This window comes from Saimiri boliviensis, chromosome 12 (genome assembly GCF_048565385.1).
Source record: "Saimiri boliviensis isolate mSaiBol1 chromosome 12, mSaiBol1.pri, whole genome shotgun sequence".
In the NCBI taxonomy this organism is placed as follows: Eukaryota; Metazoa; Chordata; class Mammalia; order Primates; family Cebidae; genus Saimiri; species Saimiri boliviensis.
The window spans coordinates 116135074-116154639 of NC_133460.1; the positions used below are offsets into that span (position 1 = coordinate 116135074).

General features: G+C 51.8%; 1 protein-coding gene across 2 annotated transcripts in view; it reads left to right on the forward strand.

Annotated features, from left to right (window-relative positions):
- LRRC27 (leucine rich repeat containing 27) overlaps positions 1 to 19566 on the forward strand; it is a 51337-nt gene that overhangs the window by 12561 nt on the left and 19210 nt on the right. Inside the window, exons 3-8 of one of the 2 annotated variants that reach the window (XM_039465189.2) lie at positions 1371 to 1501; positions 7252 to 7310; positions 9501 to 9653; positions 13124 to 13496; positions 18402 to 18548; positions 18990 to 19446. In XM_039465189.2, coding sequence (XP_039321123.1) covers positions 1371 to 1501; positions 7252 to 7310; positions 9501 to 9653; positions 13124 to 13496; positions 18402 to 18548; positions 18990 to 19350 — 1224 coding nt within the window. In that variant the 3' untranslated portion in view covers positions 19351 to 19446. Of the gene's footprint in view, positions 1 to 1370; positions 1502 to 7251; positions 7311 to 9500; positions 9654 to 13123; positions 13497 to 18401; positions 18549 to 18989; positions 19447 to 19566 lie in introns of those variants that run through there. The other variant, XM_039465188.2, reaches the window with a different exon arrangement.

The following is a 19566-nucleotide window of genomic DNA, read 5'->3' on the forward strand; positions in this document are numbered from 1 at the left end:
GCACTGCTCTCTAGCGTGATCACCATGGCCGGTGCATGTGCTGCTCTAGTGTGATCACCACGGCCGGTCCACACGCTGCTCTAGTGTGATCGCAACGGCCGGTCCATGCGCTGCTGTAGTGTGATTGCCACAGCCAGTCCACGCGCTGCTCTCTAGTGTGATCACCATGGCCGGTGCATGTGCTGCTCTAGTGTGATCACCACGGCCGGTCCACGCGCTGCTCTAGTGTGATCGCAACGGCCGGTCCATGCGCTGCTGTAGTGTGATCGCCACAGCCAGTCCACGCGCTGCTCTCTAGTGTGATCGCCACGGCCGGTGCATGCGCTGCTCTAGTGTGATCACCACGGCCGGTCCATGCACTGCTCTAGTGTGATCACCACGGCCGGTCCATGCACTGCTCTAGTGTGATCACCACAGCTGGTCCACTCACTGCCCCTAGTGCTTCCCTGTAAGGTGGGTCACATTGCCATATCTCACAGATCAGGACACTGGGGCACAGATAGGTTCAAGAACTCGCTGAGGGTCACATAGCCAATAGGTATGGAAACCTAGATGTGAATCCACGCAGTCTGGCTTTGAGATCAGTGTTCTGAACATCTGTTTCTATTGCCTCAGTAAATATGGATATAGATGTAAATACACGTAATAATATGAGTATAGACAACACAGCAACATTAACGACAGTATTGTAAAAATGAGCTATTATCCTGCCACATTGTAACTGTAAAATTATATGTATGTGACATGCATTTACACAGCTAAAATCAGTGTGTTTGCGTTTGATGTTCTGTGGTCCCTTATTTATAAAGACTTCAGAAGGCCACTGAGTTGTTGTATCCGTCTGCTCCTGAAGCGATGCCTGCTGAGGTGGTTTTGTGTGCTGTCGACTTTGGAGAACACCACAGCAGGGACCTCTGCCCGTCTTTACATTTCCTCTTCGTGATTGAGTTGGGCTGAGTCCCGCAGAGCAGACATGGCCCTTGCTGTTTGCTTGGTGAGCAGGCAGTGTCGGGGGCTGTGGAGGGCACTGGAGAAAGGGCCGGGACACTGTGTATGGGGCCTCGGGCTTCAGACTGTGTCAGAGGCTTGTGGCAGAAATAGAGACGTGCTCAGTCACCAGCAGAGTGCCAGCTCTTGAGGAAGTCAGTGCCGCTCCCAAGACTGCCAGGAGTCCTGGTTCTTTTCTTTGTGATTCTTTTGTCTACTGTTTTCATATTTTAAGGGTAAGGGATTGGGTTTTCTTTCTTTTTTTAACTTAGTGTCTATGGTTCTGGTTGTTGGTAGTTCTTTTGGAAATGGTTTTTGGATATATCATGTTTTAAAATCAGTTGGTTGACAAAACATTCTCTGATCTCTCTTTTCCACGGAAGCAATTGCACCTGGAAAGGAATGCCCTCTGTGTGATTCCTCAAGATTTCTTTCAGTTACTGCCGAACCTGACTTGGCTGGATCTCCGGTACAACAGGATCCAGGCACTTCCTTCTGGGATTGGATCTCACAAGTAAGTTGTTTGTTGGTGTCTCCAGAGCTCACAGCTCGTCTTGTAAGTGCGCGAGGGCCTGTCCTGTTGCCCCTCGTCCTCTACTCTCGATGGCATTTCTACTTGAGAATAGAAACATTTATTTTGTAGTCTTTGTAAGGCCAGCTAAGAGCTGTGACGGCTGAATGTGGCCAAGGCACAGAACTGTAACAGGGTGTTTGGTGCCACAGCGAATGCTGTAGCCACAGTGGATTTTGCTGGGTGGCTGGTATGGTTTTTGTCACGGCTCTGACTCTCCTTGCGTGAAGCTGCCTGAAAATCAGAAATACCTCTGATGAGTTAAACCAGCTCCTTTGGCTGGGCGCAGTGGCTCACATGTGTAATCCCAGAGCGTTGGAAGGCCAAGGTAGGAAGATCACCTGAGCTCAGTAGTTCAGGATCAGCCTGGTCAACATGGCAAAACCCCATCTCTACTAAAAATATAAAGATCACCTGGACATGGTGGCGGGCGCCCGTAACCCCAGCTCCTCAGGAGGCTGAGGCAGGAGAATTGCTTGAACCTGAGGGGGTGGAAGTTGCAGTGAGCCAGGATCACGCCACTGCACTCCAGTCTGGGCTACAGAGTAACACTCCGTCTCAAAAAATAATAATAAACCAGTTCCTTTGCTCCCGAGAGCACCTGTGTAAATTGGTTCTTGGCAAATAATGAGAAATGCTTCTGACGTTGGAAAGCTGGGAGCACTCAAGCAAGCCCCGGGTGTCCTGCCTGTTCCCACCGGGGCTTCCTTGCGTTCCCATGTGTGGGGGGAATCCTGCCCAGGGTGGAAATGCCACACTTCCTTTCCCTCCTCCTCCTGGCCCTTCCCTAGCAGCCGGGACTCTCACTGTGGAGACACCCTCCTTTCCTGAGCCCTCTGCTTCTGTGCCCACATCCCTGACACCATGGCTTTTTCACCTTCTGAAACCATCATCGCCCTTACCTCATTTTCTCTTTTTTTTTTTTTTTTTTTTTTTTGAGCTGGAGTGCAGTGGCACAGTCTTGGCTCACTGCAACCTCCGCCTCCCTGTTCAAGCGATCTCTTGCCTCAGCCTCCCAAGTAACTGGAATTACAGGCACCCGCCACCACGCCTGGCTAATTTTCATATTTTTAGTAGAAATGGGTTTTCACCATGTTGGCCAGGCTGGTCTCAAACTCCTGACCTCAAGTGAATTGCCTACCTCGACCTCCCAAAGTGCTGGGCTACAGGCATGAGCCACTGCGCCTGGCTGCTCTTACCTCTTTTGATCAGTGCTTCAGTGGCTGCTGGCCCCACAAGGTCGTGGGGTGTCTCTTATGCCGTGCCGAGGTGCTGGATCCGAGAAATAAAGAAACAGGACACAGAAGAACTGGAAAGGAACAGCTGGACTGGGTGGGGGAGGGACACGTCACCAATGAGCAGAGACAGGCAAGGCTCGAATGCCCAGAAGCATCTGTATTTGTTAGGCACAAACGAGGAAAGGTCATGAGTGAGGTCATCATCTACAGGCTTAGTGATGGGGCATACATAATCACGTAACAAGCGAGGGGGCCACCCCGTTATGTCACCTGGGCAGAGGTGGACCATGCGCAGTAGGGGGCTGTGTACAGAAAAGGGGTCCACCCCCATTAGGTCACCGAGGCAAGGAGGTGGGCTGTGTGCACGACACTTCTTACTTGGGGGCTGGAGACTTCAAAGGGTTTCTAATGGAAGGATACGGTAAGCCAGTGTAGTGGGAGCTGGCAGACTTGTGCTCTTCTATTAACATACTTATGGGAGGATGATTTGAGCTAGCACAGAAGCGAGAAAAGACTTGACAGGGTGTCCAGCAGCCGTGACTGGTCACACCGGAGGGGTTCCTCTCCCTCAGTTACTTCCAGGATCTCAGGCCTGAGGCCGACTTTCCACAGTAACTGGATGCAAGATGCTACAACTCCTGTCTCAGGAGGAGAGGCTCCTGCTCCAAGCCTGCCATACAGCGTACGCCCTTTCAGGCAGGGCCGCCGCCGCCTGGGTCTTGGGTTCTCGTCCTGGTCTGGCTGTTTTCCCATGTACGGCTTCTGCTCTGTGACTGCTCTGGGGATTCCTCCTACTACAGACTACTATATGGTTATATGGAAGGATTCTATAAATCAGCACTGAATGTGTCGGTACAGCTCTGACTACAATACCTGTATGATTATATAGAAAGGTTATATGGAACTAAATATATTAGATATAAGTACTAAGTATGATTATATAAGCTAAATATATGGAAGCAGTAAGTTATACTTCAGGCACTAATTCTGTAAACTAATATATGGTTATATATAAAGGATTATATAAAGGAAATAGCTGAGTAATAACACTATAACTAAGATATTCTTCAGGCACTAACTTTCCCGGGGTTTGCACAGCTGTCCTTCCTTGGTGCACATGTGGGGGGTTACCCACAGCCCCTCCTCTGAAATGAGTGCTTCTGGACACAGCCCTGAGGTGGGCATGTGCCTGGCAGGTGCAGGCTGGCAGGGAGGCCTGTGTGGTGAGGGAGGACTCTAGAGGTGGGGCTCAGAGGCCAGGGTCTCATTGTGGATTTTAAGAAGGGCTTGGGTAAAGAGGGCTGGTGTCAGACTTGGCTTATAGTCACTCTGTGAGGAGGGGGCTCTAGGGCATGGGTGGGGCGGGACACCAGCTGTGGCCATGGCAGCAGTTCATGCAGGAGGGGCACCCTGGGCATGACTGGCCATGGCAGGGCCTCAGTGGGACTCCAGAGCTTGTAGGATGCGGGTGGGTGTGGGGCCTCAAGAAGAAGAGGGGTATCCAGGGCACCCCTGGTTCCTACGTGAGGAATTACGTCTCCAAAGAGCCGTGGTGTTCACTGTGTGACCCCAGAACTGAGGCTTGTAGGAGGCCCTTCACTTGCCTTGAACTCACTGGCTTTAAAAATGTTTTCTAAGAAGTCAGCACATTTTGCTACACGTAATGGAAGAGAAGGATGCATCATTCACCCTGTGGTCTTCCGGCTCTGTGGGGAAGCTGCTTATCCAATGATAAGTGGTGTCTCAAGCAGGTGGAAACACACCGGGTGCATCTCTGTGGAGCTCCTCGGCACTCTGGGGTCTGCAGGGTGGATCACAGATGGACCCTGAGGAGCAGCATGTTCTGAAGCTCAGCTGGTACGTCTGTCATGCCTGGCCAGCTGCTTGCGTGACGGCAGCTGCGTGGGAGCCGGGCACTCTGGGCAGGTGTCCTCCCTGTTCCTCACGACCTCAGGAGGCTTCTGAGCCTGTGGCTGAGAGCATTCGGGAAGGATTTCTTCTTCACAAGATCATCATCTTCTGGGTTTAGAAGCACTGGGTGCTGTTTTATCCAGAAATTGTTTTAGCCTTACACAGTTCTGGAGAGTAAGTGCTACTCAGAGGGTGCAGATGAACTAAGACCTGTTCCCATGACTACTCTTCTTTTCCCTAAAATAAGTATACAGTTCTCAAAACCTGAAACTCTTTGATTTTGACAGTCAAAGCTGCCTAATGTCTTTGAAGATACACTTTTATTTGTGATCTGTGACCCATGCTGATATTCAAATTAGATCAGCCGCAGAGCTGAGCCATACCACTCAGAAAGGCAACGTGATCACGGGCTTATAAAAGCCCTGAACCTCTCGAAACACATAATTAAAAGGGTGGTGGTGTTAATGAGCCCTCTTCTCAGTGTCCTGGGTGTGTGAGCTTGTAGCAAAGAAGAGAACAGGGAAATGTGGACCAGTTCATCGCTCCTCAGGCAAACAAGTCCAACTCAGTATTCACATTTATATGTTCATTTCAAAATCAGTGGAACAAAGCAATCCATGGGTAAGCTTTGGATCACTGGTAGTAAGTATTTAAGGAATTAACATTTACAAATTTATCATTTTAAGTGTGCTCAGAATATTTTAATAATATTACATAAGGTAGAAAAACTTGTTCTGTACTTTCAGGTTAATAGTAACCATGAACCCCCTGCAATCCCCCGTAGGCAAAAACCCAACCCAGCCCCACCCAGCAGCACACAGGTGGGCCAGAACCTTTCTGCCTTGAAGAAGGGCCATGTTGGAGAAGCTGGGGGCACCTGCCGCCCTTGCTGCGCTCCTCAGCGCCTGGAGGCCTCTGTTCACCTGGTAGAGAGCAGGCACTGTTCTCCTTGGCTGGTTTTATATTAGCAAAATTCAGAGGGAGTAAACCAGAAACAGTGAGCTGAACAAACAACATTGAAATAACCCACTTTTGTGCACTTCAAGAAAAGTTTACTTCATAGAGTTTATTCCTTAAATACTTCAAATAATGGCAGGGTGCAGTAGCTCACACCTGTAATCCCAGAACTTTGGGAGGCCGAGGTGGGCAGACCATGAGGTCAGGAGTTTGAGAACAGCCTGGCCAGCATGCTGAAATCCTGTCTCTACTAAAAGTAAAAATAAAAATTAGCTGGGTATGGTGGCATGCGCCTGTCCCAGCTACTTGGGGGGCTGAGGCAGGAGAGTTGCTTGAACCTGGCAGGTGGAGGTTGCGGTGAGCCGAGATTGCACCAGGAGATCCACACTGGGTGACAGAGCAAGCCTCTGTCTCAAGAAAAGAAAAAAAACTGCAAATAAGGAAAATCCAAGAAAGTAACTAGAAAGAATATTGTCTAAACCTTAAGTAATCTGATTTTCCTGTGGGGTTCCAATAAAAAAATTGAACTTAATTTAAATGAGGGCTGGGTGTGGTGGCTCATGCCTATAATCTCAGCACTTTGAGAAGGTGAGGCAGGAGGATTGCTTGAGCCCAGGAGTTCAAAACCAGCTTGTGCAACATAGGAAGACCTTGTGTCTACACAAAATACAAAAATTATCTAGGTATGGTGGCACACATCTTGAGTCTCAGCTGCTGGCAGGGGCTGAGGTTGCAGTGAGCCAAGATTTTGTCACTGCACTTCAGCCTGGGCAACAGGGTGAAGACTTTGTCTCAAAACATAATGTTAATAATAAAATGTGAAAACCAAGAAACATGGTACAATAAAAGATGCAAGATAGAGTTTAATAGAAAACATAGATTTTTCCATCGTTTGACTAGTAGATTTTTACATTCTTTCCTGTCTGTCTATCTGTCTAGGCATCCGTGATATATTTTGGGCTGCATTTTGTGAGGGCGTTACTAGGTGTTAAATGAAAGCAGCTGCCTTCCAGAAATGCTGCTTTAGCTGTGTTTCTTAGGTGGAGGCTTCTCAGAGTCCCCAGTGTGCCAGTGATTCATCTCCACGCAGGGCGGGATATACCACGTAGTGGAAGTCTTTCCAACGTCTTTGGCCTTAAAAAACTTTTTTCACAGAGCATCATAAACCATGGGAATTCCTCACAACACGTTTTAGGAACGACTGGTTTACAGTAGGTTATAACTGGAAGGTATGGAAGCCTAAAATAGCGGTTCTTAACTGGGGGAGGCTTTGCCCCAGGAGGCTGTTGGCAACGTTTGGAGATATTTGTGGTTGTTACGCAGGGGGTGGGTCAACTGTTGAAGAAAGGTGGGAGGTGAACACTACCCCACAAAGCACGGGACACCGCCACACCTACGGACTGCCTGGCCCCACGTCCCAGCGGTGCAGGGCTTCGACCTGTGCCTGCAGATGGCAGCGGCCTGCCTCTGTGTACATTCTTGTGAACTGAAGTGTATGTGTATTGAAGTTGCCCCTGAAAGAGAAGAAAAATGAAGAAACTTTAATTCCCTGCTTTTTAAACTATTTTGTTTTGTTTTGCTTTAAAGGCATTTGAAAACTTTGCTTTTAGAAAGAAATCCTATCAAAATGTTACCTGTGGAGCTGGGTAAGTGATAAAACAATAAAAAGATGATTTTTAAATGCTATCTTTTGAACTTACCAGACCCTGTAATGGAAGTATCAGGCATGACAAAGGAGGCTAAGCTAAATATTTTTAAAATCCTCCCTACTTCTAGGACTAAGATAATGTAGCTCTCTAGAGCTGTTGATGCAGCCTGTACTGTTCGAATGCAGGTGTGACGTGAGCCTCGTGCGAGGCACAGTCCCAGTGAGGGGCGTTGGCCGCAGCTCCCAGCTAAGGACACCCAGGACCCTGCACACCCCTCTGCAGGCCCCACGTGCTGTCTCTGCTGCATCTCGCTGGCCTTCCCGGGAAGCTTACCACTCAGATACGTTTCTAGGCCTTGTCACGACCACTAATCTAGACCCCAGAATCTAAACACTCAAAACCAAAGGCATATGCTCACAGACAAATCAAGCAGGTGTGGAATATCACAGAAGCAACAGTTTTGTGACCTTTAAAATATCTATCAGAAACAGTATAAATTAGTCTGACTAGTAGCCCAGGCAAAAATGTCTAAAATTCTGCAGGCATTTCTATTATGAAGGTGAAAAGCATTTTGGAGAACTAATTTATGGCTACTCATTAATTTATAAGTCAGTTGCTACCATGTAGACAGTATAAAAACAGAGATAGATACACATGTATACATTAAGATTTTATAGCTTTGATTTTATTTTTAGCTGTGAATCAGGTAAAACTCACAAGTTTAAAAGAACAGTTGAGACCACGCATAGTGGCTCATGCCTGTAATCCCAGCACTTTGGGGCACCAAGGCAGGAGGATCCCTTGAGGCCAGGAGTTTGAAACCAGTCTGGGCAACATGATGAGACCCCATCTCCACAAAAAATAAAATAAAATAAAATCAGCCAGGTACAGTAGTGCGTGCCTATTTTCCTAGGTACTTAGGAGGCTAATTGAGCCCAGGACTTCAAGGCTACAGTGAGCTCTGATTCCACCACTGTACTCCAACCTGGCCGGCAGGGTGAGACCCTTTCTCTAAAAACAAAACAAAACAAAAGAAAAGAACTGTTGGGTTAAATTGTGCCTTTGTAAATGGAACGAGTTATGGCTGGAACCCTTACACAGTTTCAGAGAAAACAGAATAGCAAATTTACATCTCAAAGCACAGAAAGACAATTTAAGCTTTCTAAAGAAGGAGTCGGGGTTCGTCTGAAGACTAAAAATGGATGACAAGATAATACAAAGTCATAGGAACTTGCCACAGGATTTTATAAGGAAACCAGTGTCATGTTAGATAGGTAGCCTCTAGTTTAGTCTCCGTTTTCCACCTGGACCACTGAGCTCAGGGAAGAGCCCGTTAGTGGACAGGGCCAACAAAGCATTTGCGGTTTTTAGAGCCTAAAACTCACCTGTCTGAAAAGCAAGCACAGCTGAAAGGCGGAACGCCTGCATACCCAACATCTAAGCATCTGTCTTTCACACCAAGCCCTGGGCCCCTCATGTTGGCAGATGCCACAGGACTGGGCCCTGCAGCGCTTCCCCAGTGCTCCTCACTCCAAGGACAATGCCCGGAGCCTGCTGAGGGAGCAGCACGCATCAGCCGACTGCCCACCACGAGAGTCTTAGCTCTCAGTGGCCAGCGTTTCCACAGCCTCTAGGTGCTCAAATAATTTCCATTTTTAGTGACATTTCACATTTGTGGAGTCCTGTATTATATTTTTCTCTAATTAAGCATGATTTTCTTCATTTGCTTGAACATATTTAAATGGCCACTTTGAAGTCTTTGTTAAACCCAACATCAGGGCCTCCTCAAAGACAGTTTCTGTTGTCTGCTGACTTCCTGAGTGCAGGTCACGTTTTCCTTTTCTTTGCATGTCTTACAATTTTTATGTTGAAGATGAACATTTTAGATAATATAGTATCACGACTTTGTATTCTGAATTTTACAGAATTGTGAAGGTTGTTGTGGCTGCTCCTGTTTGTTTGATTTTATTTATTTGTTTTTTGGTAATTGTCCCAGTCTTAATTTGTGTTATCTGTCTCCTGCATAGTTACCTTTAAAGCACATCTTTGACATCTGTTCATATCATTTTACCCCAAATACTGAATAGAATCATTTGTTAAAACGTGAAAACACTTACTATTACTTGTTCCTCATTTTCATTTCAGGAACAGTGTATGAATGCTGACAGTTGTTTTTCTCCGCTGCAGGGAGTGTGGCTACACTGAAAGCCCTGAACTTGAGGCACTGCCCTCTGGAATTCCCTCCCCAGCTCATTGTGCAGAAGGGATTGGTGGCTATCCAGCACTTCCTGCGGATGTGGGCAGTGGAACACTCTCTCCCCAGAAATCCAGCTTCTCAAGGTTTGTAGGATAGTGATTTATGACAAAGCACATTAACGCTGAAGTTACAGCTTTTTAAAATCAGGGCAGAGCCTGTCTTCTCTTCAGTAATGTCCTGGGAACTGCAGGAGCCGTGCATCCTCTGTGGAACTGACACAGCGCACGCTGGTCTCTGGGACGACCCAGTCATCTCTCTGTCTTTTCCCCGCTGCTGTAAATCTGGCCACGGATTTACACTGCTGTGCCCATTTATAGATCCTGTCTACAGTGGGTTTTGGTAGAAGTTTATTGTGATCAATCAAATGAATGAATTAGCACCTCCAAGCCACCCACAGGCAGCTGCTTCAGGAATGACTTGCTGCTCCATTAGACAGTGATTTAAAAATAAGCACAATGAACGATTCCTTCGTTCTATCAAGGTGCAGGGAAATGGCCCCGTAGACACGTTTCATCCAGTCACCTCGTTGGTGGGTGCTCACTAACCTGCTCCGTTCTTTCAACATGCTGACCAGCTGGGTGTTTTCAGATGCTCACGATGTGTTCTGGTCTTGAGTAGGCGTTGTACTTACACTTGGAAAAAGTGAAGTAAAATTGAGATAAAGGAGAATCATAAAGAAGGCTCGACAAAAAAGTAAAATATTCTGAAATATTTTCCGAATATTTAAACTTTTACTATTTGTGATGTACTTTGATACTGAAGAAAAATGCATATGTTTGGAACAATTAGCCAAGATAATTATATATGTGCTGTAATTGAAATGTGTAAATAATTAGGTCGTTGTGAATAACACTTGACCTCGAACTTTGACCCAGGTGGCCTCTACTTGGAAATTGTTTTAAATGATGAGGGATCAGCGGTTGGCCCTGTGCTTGCTGAGCTTGTAGACATATTTTAACCAGGTTGTGGCAGCCTCCATTGGTACATCGCTCTGAAGCCGCCCGGCTCTGGGCACCCTTGACCCTGACACTGCCAGGGCGTCGTGATATGAACAGGAAGAGGAAAGTGGGCACTGGGCACCTGGCAGGAGCTGGAGGCAGGTAGCTGAGGCCGTGGGGCGGCCGAGGAGAGACAGGACTGGGACCTGCAGATGGCCGAGACAGGGACGGAGGGCGCAGCCGTCAGGCACAGCGGAGCTGGCACGCAGGGAGCTCGGGGGACACGGACGGGCTCCACTGGAGGGCCGGGGTGAAAAAGGGACAAGTTGAGGGTTCATGTTGATTGAAGGAGACTAAAGGAGTAGGAAAGTGGATGTGACGGCTTCATCCTGGATTGGATCCTGGGTCGGGAAAAATAGGATAAAGGACACCTTGGGAGCAGTGATTCGGGCTTGAGGAAGGCTAGGCAGTGGATGACAGAAGTCAGCGATGGGACACACCTGGTTTTGGTGAATCGCTGTGGTGGTGTGTGAGTGTCTCCGTCTGAGGGTGGAGGGGCAGGATGTCTGAAGTTACCCGGACATCCTGGTAACTGCACCCCAGAGAGGCGGGGGCAGATGGGCTCGCCGGGCAGCGGCTGCCGATGGGTGCAGGGCCCACCAACTTCTCAGCACTGTTGTTGCAACTTTTCTATAAGTTTGAAATCATTTCTAAATAAAAGTTAAAAATGTTATTAAGTAACTGGCCAAAAATAAATACTGCCTGACTCTTTTTTTGATTAGTTTCTATTATGTACATGTTTAGCACTTTGCCCTTTGAATTAACTTTAGAAAGTAGCAGGCCGGGCGCGGTGCTCACACCTTATCCCAGCACTTTCAGAGGCTGAGGCGGCTGGATCACGAGGTCAGGAGATTGAGACCATCCTGGCCAACACGGTGAAACCCTGCCTCTACTAAAACCACACAAAATTAGCTGGGCATGGTGGCACATGCCAGTGGTCCCAGCTACTCAGGAGGCTGAGGCAGAAGAATTGCTTGAACCTGGGAGGCGGAAGTTGCAGTGAGCCAAGATCGTGCCGCTGCACTCCAGCCTGGGCGACAGTGAGACTCTGTTCCAAAAAAAAAAGGTGTTTTTGCTGCTATCCCGTTCTTCCTGTTTGCTTACATTTTCATGAATTTCAGTTTTGTCACTGGCCCTAAGTCAATTATCCACATGCAGATTGATCAAATATACATGTTTCTAGTCACTAGTACCCCAGAGGGAATTTTATAACTTCATAGGACGTTTTGAAGCATGTTTGCCCATTTTTTAGAACTTTTCCTTTCAAACCTAAGACCAAGCACGTAGCAGTCAGGAACGTGTGGCAGCCAGGGGCGTGACGTCCACACGTCTGTGTCCACTGTGACGCCCACCTGGGATCTCAGCCTTCCTGAGAGGGGAGACCCCCTCCCCATCCCCCTCCTCGCAGGACTCCACCTCCTGCCTCCAGATAAGAAGGAGACTAAAGAGAGAGAAAACACCCAAGAGCCGGAATCCGTGGTCACGTGACTTGCTGACGCCACTGACCAGGCCACGCGAGGCCCAGGGGCTGGGAAGATGACTCCCTCTTAGGTTCCCAGCGTCTCTGCTATCTACAAGCCTTGAGAGTGTTGCAAAGAATGTTATCGCTACCGGCCAGAGCCCAGCACTGGGTCACGTCCACGTTTGCACAACCCAGAACCCCTCCTGGAAATACCTCTGCCTACTAATGATTTATTGCCTTTGTTTTGTCTCTGTGAGCCCGTCCCCCACCTATTCCCGCTCCTGCTGCATATGAGCTAGCAAATCAATGACGTCAAAGATGGTGAGGTCAATTGTCCAGCCAATAGACAGTGACACAGTTTCGCCTCAGTTCCCCCTTTAGAGTTATAAGCCTATAAAAAGGGAGAGAAGCTGCTTTTCCGTGAGCTCTTGTCTTTAAGGCATTAGCCGCCACAGCTCCCAGCTGAATAAAAAGCTGTTTCCTTTCTCAGTTCAGTGTTCGAGGGGTTTTGTCCATCACTGTTCCTGCTACGTTCCGGTTGTGCTGGGCACGCACTTGCAGGGAGACTGGCCAGTAGGCCCCAGTGGCTCCCCAAGTACCTGGGCTTCTCCCTGAAGCTGTGTTTTGCAAAAGTCATCAAAAGTATCACCAAAGAAGAAAAAGCAGGCATAATGGGCTAAACATGAGTTAGAAATAAAGATTCCAAGTGATCTGAGGGGAAGCAGAAGTGTCGATTAAATGTGGCAAGATTGGCCTGTGTACACTTGCAAAAAGTTCCTCTAATGTGGTAAGGCCGGTGTGGGAGGGTCAGGCGCGCCTGGTGGGGCCCGTGTGAGAGGGTCAGGCGCACCTGGTGGGGCATTGCTGTTTCCATTCCCCCCTGGTGGAGCTGCTTTGCCTGCCATTGCAGCCTGGCATGGTGCGGATGGGTTGAACCCTGGTTGGACTGACAGGGAGTGTGAGGGCCACGGGGGTTCTGGGCACCCCACCCCATCATCTAGGGGTCTTCCCAGAGGACGCTGGCACTGCCTTGTGGCGTGAGTCAGAGAGGGAAGGTGTTGGTGGCTCCTGAAGCAGTGTCTTACTTTACCAGGGGCTGCACCAGCTAAAGAGATGACCCTCCACACCCTCCCGAGCCTGGGACTGGAGTTGTCTGCAGACAACGCGTCCGATGAAGGAGCTGCGAGTGCTGGGGACCCGGAGCGGGCTGTGATGAAAGAGAAGGCTGGCTTTCTCCCGCCCGTGGAAAAGCCTGACCTGAGTGATCTCAGGAAGTCCGCCGACTCCTCAGAGCACTGGCCCAGCGAGGAGGAGATCAGGCGCTTTTGGAAGCTGAGGCAGGAGATTGTTGAGCACGTGAAGACAGATGGTCCTGGAAATCAGCTCTTACTGAGGGAATTACCTCCCAATCTCAAGGCGGCCTTGAACAGTAATAAAGAACCGCCGAAGCCAAGGCACATTTTCAGGTAAAACTAAAAGCAACTGGGGATTGTCTTGATCTTTGCGGATTTATACAGTTATTTTTAATTATCTTTTAAAACAATAGGTCCGCCTTTTAAAGTGTCCCTCCACACTGCCACTGTTTACTGTGCGGGGAGAGCCGGCCCCGGGTTTAGGGTGACGAGGACCCGCATCAGCCCAGAGCATCTGTGGCACAGCTCAGGGCACTCAGAGGCTGAGCTGGCCAGGGCTCAGGAAGCACTCAGGGGCGAGAAACACAGTGACAGTAAGATCTCTGCCCTGTGCTTTCTCCAGAGAGAGCTTTGAGGACGTGTTTAAAGTTTCCGGAAAGAGGGGGCTTCAGGGGAAGGAAGAAAGAAAAGTGAAAAGTAAAAATGGGGGCAGGCAGTGAGCCCAGTGGTCACATTCTTGTGAGGCTTTGATGAGGCTCACTGAATGCACATTTTACCTGTGAAAAGTAGGGGTGGGGAAGGTCAGTTCTGCAAAAAATGAAGGGAGCGTGTACAATCGCAGTCGTCTGGGGGAAGAGGAAGGGAGCGTGTGCAATCGCAGCTGTCTGAGGAAGAGGAAGGGAGCGTGTGCAATCGCAGCCTTCTGGGGGAACAGGAAGGGAGCGTGTGCAATCGCAGCCTTCTGGGAACAGGAAGGGAGCGTGTGCAATCGCAGCCTTCTGGGGGAAGAGGAAGGGAGCGTGTGCAATCGCAGCCTTCTGGGAACAGGAAGGGAGCGTGTGCAATCGCAGCCTTCTGGGGGAACAGGAAGGGAGCGTGTGCAATTGCAGCCTTCTGGGGGAACAGGAAGGGAGCGTGTGCAATCGCAGCCTTCTGGGAACAGGAAGGGAGCCTGTACAATCGCAGCCTTCTGGGGGAAGAGGAAGGGAGCGTGTGCAATCGCAGCCTTCTGGGGGAAGAGGAAGGGAGCGTGTGCAATCGCAGCCTTCTGGGGGAACAGGAAGGGAGCGTGTGCAATCGCAGCCGTCTGGGGGAACAGGAAGGGAGCGTGTGCAATCGCAGCCTTCTGGGGGAAGAGGAAGGGAGCGTGTGCAATCGCAGCCTTCTGGGGGAACAGGAAGGGAGCGTGTGCAATCGCAGCCTTCTGGGGGAAGAGGAAGGGAGCGTGTGCAATCGCAGCCTTCTGGGGGAACAGGAAGGGAGCCTGTGCAATCGCAGCCTTCTGGGGGAAGAGGAAGGGAGTGTGTGCAATCGCAGCCGTCTGGGGGAAGAGGAAGGGAGCGTGTGCAATCGCAGCCGTCTGGGGGAAGGAAGGGAGCGTGTGCAATCGCAGCTGTCTAGGGGAAGAGGAAGGGAGTGTGTGCAATCGCACCTGTCTGGGGAAGAGGAAGGGAGCGTGTGCAGTCGCAGCTGTCTGGGGGAACAGGAAGGGAGTGTGTGCAGTCGCACCTGTCTGGGGAAGAGGAAGGGAGCGTGTGGAATCGCAGCCGTCTGGGGGAAGGAAGGGAGTGTGTGCAGTCGCACCTGTCTGGGGAAGAGGAAGTGAGTGTGTGCAATCGCAGCCGTGTGGGGAAGAGGAAGGGAGCGTGTGCAATCGCACCTGTCTGGGGGAAGAGGAAGGGAGCGTGTGCAATCACACCTGTCTGGGGGAAGAGGAAGGGAGCGTGTGCAATCGCAGCCTTCTGGGGGAACAGGAAGGGAGCGTGTGCAATCGCAGCTGTCTGGGGAAGAGGAAGGGAGCGTGTGCAATCGCAGCCGTCTGGGGGAAGGAAGGGAGCGTGTGCAATCGCAGCCGTGTGGGGAAGAGGAAGGGAGCGTGTGCAATCGCACCTGTCTGGGGGAAGAGGAAGGGAGCGTGTGCAATCGCAGCCTTCTGGAGGAAGAGGAAGGGAGCATGTGCAATCGTAGCCGTCTGGGGAAGAGGAAGGGAGCGTGTGCAATCGCACCTGTCTGGGGGAAGAGGAAGGGAGCGTGTGCAATCGCAGCCTTCTGGGGGAAGGAAGGGAGCGTGTGCAATCGCAGCTGTCTGGGGAAGAGGAAGGGAGCGTGTGCAATCGCAGCCGTCTGGGGAAGAGGAAGGGAGCGTGTGCAATCGCAGCCGTCTGGGGGAAGAGGAAGGGAGCGTGTGCAATCGCAGCCTTCTGGAGGAAGAGGAAGGGAGCGTGTGCAATCGTAGCTGTCTGGGGAAGAGGAAGGGAACGTGTGCAATCGCACCTGTCTGGGGGAACAGGAAGGGAGCGTGTGCAATCGCAGCTGTCTGGGGAAGAGGAAGGGAGCGTGTGCAATCGCAGCTGTCTGGGGAAGAGGAAGGGAGCGTGTGCAATCGCAGCTGTCTGGGGGAAGGAAGGGAGCGTGTGCAATCGCAGCTGTCTGGGGGAAGGAAGGGAGCGTGTGCAATCACAGCTGTCTGGGGGAAGAGGAAGGGAGTGGTTGTGCCATCTACTTCCTGAACTAACCTTTATGCTGCAAAATAACAATTGGTGAATCTACATCATGCATTCTCCAGCGGGCATGTTGTCATAGCCACAGGGACAACAATGGCTTCCTGGAGGTGGAGATGTCTCGGAGGCTGAGGTGTTCTGTGGTCTGTCAGGCTCCATGCAGCAGTCAACATGAGCAGGTGCAAGGTGGCACCAAACCTCCCGGAGGCATCGGCGTGGAGGCCTGCAGCGTTCACGGCCCTGATCTTTCAGCTGTCCCGTAGGTTCCAACGTTCAAAACAAAACAGACCTTGGAAGCCTTAGTCACAAATTAAAGTGTAGGGAGTCCCGGCCGCGCACCCTGCAGGTTCCCAGCCACATGGCGTCTCAGAGGCACCGACGCGCTCGGGATGTTCTCAGTCCACACCGTCACACGGTGAAACGGCAGGAATGTGCCAAGGTTGCTCCTTAGAAACCACTTTCCTCCCTCCTCCCTGCATTTATTTATTTATTGTTAGGACCTCTTATAGTTAATCCCAGTGAATTGTGGTATGCGTATTCATGGTACTTATAATTTGATCAGTATGGCAGATTTAGATAGGAGACCCTAGGCTTCGGAAACTGTTTGGGGAAGTTGGGGCAGAGAACTGGAGCCTCTGACAGGAGGCCTCGGCTGGCGCCCCTGCCCCGTGGTTGGGTAGGTCCTGAATGTTGTCTTCTCCCTCTGCTGTCTCTGCCCCAGGGTGAGCCCTGGAGAGCCACTCTGTGCCTTGGCTTTCCAGTGTGGATGGTTGTGGCATCACGTGCATTACAAAGGCCTCAGTTTCCCCACTTGGTGGGGTTATCATGGGGTCATGGGGTCATGGGTATTAAGGAGAAGCTCTGAGATGATGGCCCTGGACCACGCTCAGGGTGGTGGCTCTTCCTGAAGGTCTGGGGCTCCAGAGGCTGGCTTTGCTCTGTGTTCTCTGGCTGGGGAGCAGTGGGCGTGGTGGGAACAGCAGGTGACTCTCGTGGCACAGGCCTGCCTGTGAGGCTGAGGGCTGGCGTCAAAAACACGTGCAAGAAAAGTGATGTTATGTAAAAAACATAGGAAAGTAATAGTCTGGCCCTGAAATCCCAAAATTATATTGGGAGGGAATAAACACATTCTGAAGTCATCAAACATGGAGCTGGGGTGTGACAAGACATCACTGCCCCAGCCTGATTCCGACATCCAGCCCGCTTTCCCTTGGGGTGGCTCCCCCTACTCCTCAGGACCCTGAGACCACTAGGGGAAACCTGGTGTTCCAGAGAGCCTGGGCCACCTGCCCTTCCAAAAGCAGTAGGGGAAAGACCAGTGCCCAGCGTACACCCCAGGTGACCCCTGTCCCAGAGCACAGGCCATGCCTGCCCTCTCTGCTCTGCTGGGAAGTCCCTGCTGTTCCAGTGCAGACAGGGAAGATGAGGGTGGGAGGTTGTGCAGGTTCTGCGTGGGGGGCGGGCTAGCCTCCTGGGAGGCCGTGCAGTCAGGGGTTGGGGGGCCAGCCTCCTGGGAGGCCGTGCAGTCGGGGAGCAGGGTGGGGTTGCAGGCCAGCTTTCTGGGATGTGGCCACCAGGCGTGATGCTTGCTTGTGGCCTCCCAAGATGTGCTGCTGGTGTGAGGCTTTGCACCAGGGCAGCTGTGGAATGGGATGGGCCTTACTCCTCTGGGCGGGGTGTTGGATTTCAGAGGCAAGACCAGGCAGGGCTTCTAGTTGTGTTTCTTAAGCTGCGTTGGTGCAAGGCTCATGGTGAGGAGGTGTCATGTTCTAGAACCTGGCTGGCTCTTGGCCCTGGGCTCAGAGCCCCTGTCTCTGGCTTGGTTCTCCCCAGGTGTTTTCCCTGCGAGGAAACACCAGGGCACACCTGTCAGCCCCGTCATGGGCAGGGAGAGAACATCGCCAGCACCGTGCGACCCCATGCACCTGGCTGTCCCCTCTGCTGTCCTGTGAGCTTCCCTCAAGGGGGACGCATTATCTGACCCTGCCTGAGTGTGTGTGTGGAGGTCAGGCGCTTTCTGATGGCCTTGCCTGCCCCGCCCCCACTCCCATACCACCCGGAAATGGGGTTCTGACCTGCAGCACCAACCCGTGCACCTGAACTTCAGGCACGTCACATTGTCCAGCCATGCAAGCTGCTGGCCTGGCCCTGTTGCTTCTGCGGGTGTCTCCATCCAGGTCAGATCAGGGAGCAGCACTGGTCTCCCGCAGGTGGGTTGCAGGTGCAGAGGCCGAGCGCCCTTCGCATCTCCCAAGCCGACTGTAGAGAGTCCTGGGAAGGCAGCTGGCGGGCAGCGAGCGTGTGGGGACAGGGTCCTGCTGCCATCCACACATCTGCATCACATGCCCTGACATCAGCAGCCGAGACCGTGGGCTCTGTGGGCGACTGCAGTTTCTAGTCGCGATCATCGTTCTGGCGAGCAGACGACCCGCAGGCCCTCCTTTCCCATTTCGCATATTGTATGAGTTACCGCCACAGGGTTTTGTTAAACATGGAGCTAAAAACACTGTGATTTTAGAAGGAAGACGGCCTCCTGCAGGAACATCTTACCCGACCTCTCGTCACCATCCCAAATGGCGATCCGAGCAAGAAGACTGGAGGACAGCCGAGCGGCCGCGCTCCTAGAGCTCCGGGAGAAGGAGGCTCTGATGGAGCAGCAGAGACGGTGAGTCCTTGCAGGACGGGCCGCACAGCCGGCCCAGTGACCCGGAGCCGACCTCCTGGAAGTCCTTAGTCGGTTCTCCCCTCACCGGTGCTGATCCAGACTCCATCTCTTTCTCACCTGGAAGCCCGGCTGCCCGCGCGGTCGGTGGTGCCACACGTGGCTCACTGGTTGGCAGCCCTGAGGCCCACGTGTGAGCAGGCACAGGTGCGGGCTGGTGGCCGTCCCGAGTCGGTCTGGGCCCTGGCTGCCTCGCGGCACGCACCATCTTTCCTGTCCCGTTTCCTCAGTCCTGTCCTCCTGACCTTCCCTGCAGTGTCCCAGGCCCTGACGTGGTCATCAGGGAGGCTCATCCTTGTGTTGCCGTGACCGCCACCAGCGCCGCCACCTTGCGAGGTGTGTCAGTGCCGTGCTGGCTGGCTTAGTGTCTTCTCTGTCCTCCAGCTCCACTGACCACCTGGCTCCACCCCTCTCTGGGCCCCAGGAGGCCGGCCGCCATGGACCACAGCCACAGCACCCCCGTGCCCCGCACCTGGTGGTTGGCTTTGGCCAGTGGGGGCCCCCAGCAGGAGGTCGAGGAGGAGAGGGAGCGCGAGGGCCTCATCCTTACTCACCCGGCCCGTCTGTGAGCTGCCTGGAGCTGGCCGAGTCCAGCCTCGCCCTCCTTCTGGTTTCCGGCAGTCTCTCCTTGCCTGGTCTGGTGTGTGGGCCTGCGGACGGCCTCAGCCCGGCCCTGACTGGCACAGAGCTCCCGCACCGCCCCTGTGGCTCCCCGCTCCCTCCCGTCAGGAATAAACCCTCCTGAAGCCACCCCATTGTGTGTGTGCTGTTTTCTCTCGGGCCCATGTGACAGGGACCGTGTTCAACACACAGATTCTGACCATCCATGGCTGTCACCCGACGTCCAGACAGACACTGTAGTTGTCTTTTTCTTCAGTAAAAGGATGTGTGAGGTGAAGCCATCAGAGCTGGTCCCGTGCCGCGGGCTGCCATGCTGACGGGCAGGGATGAGGCCCACTGA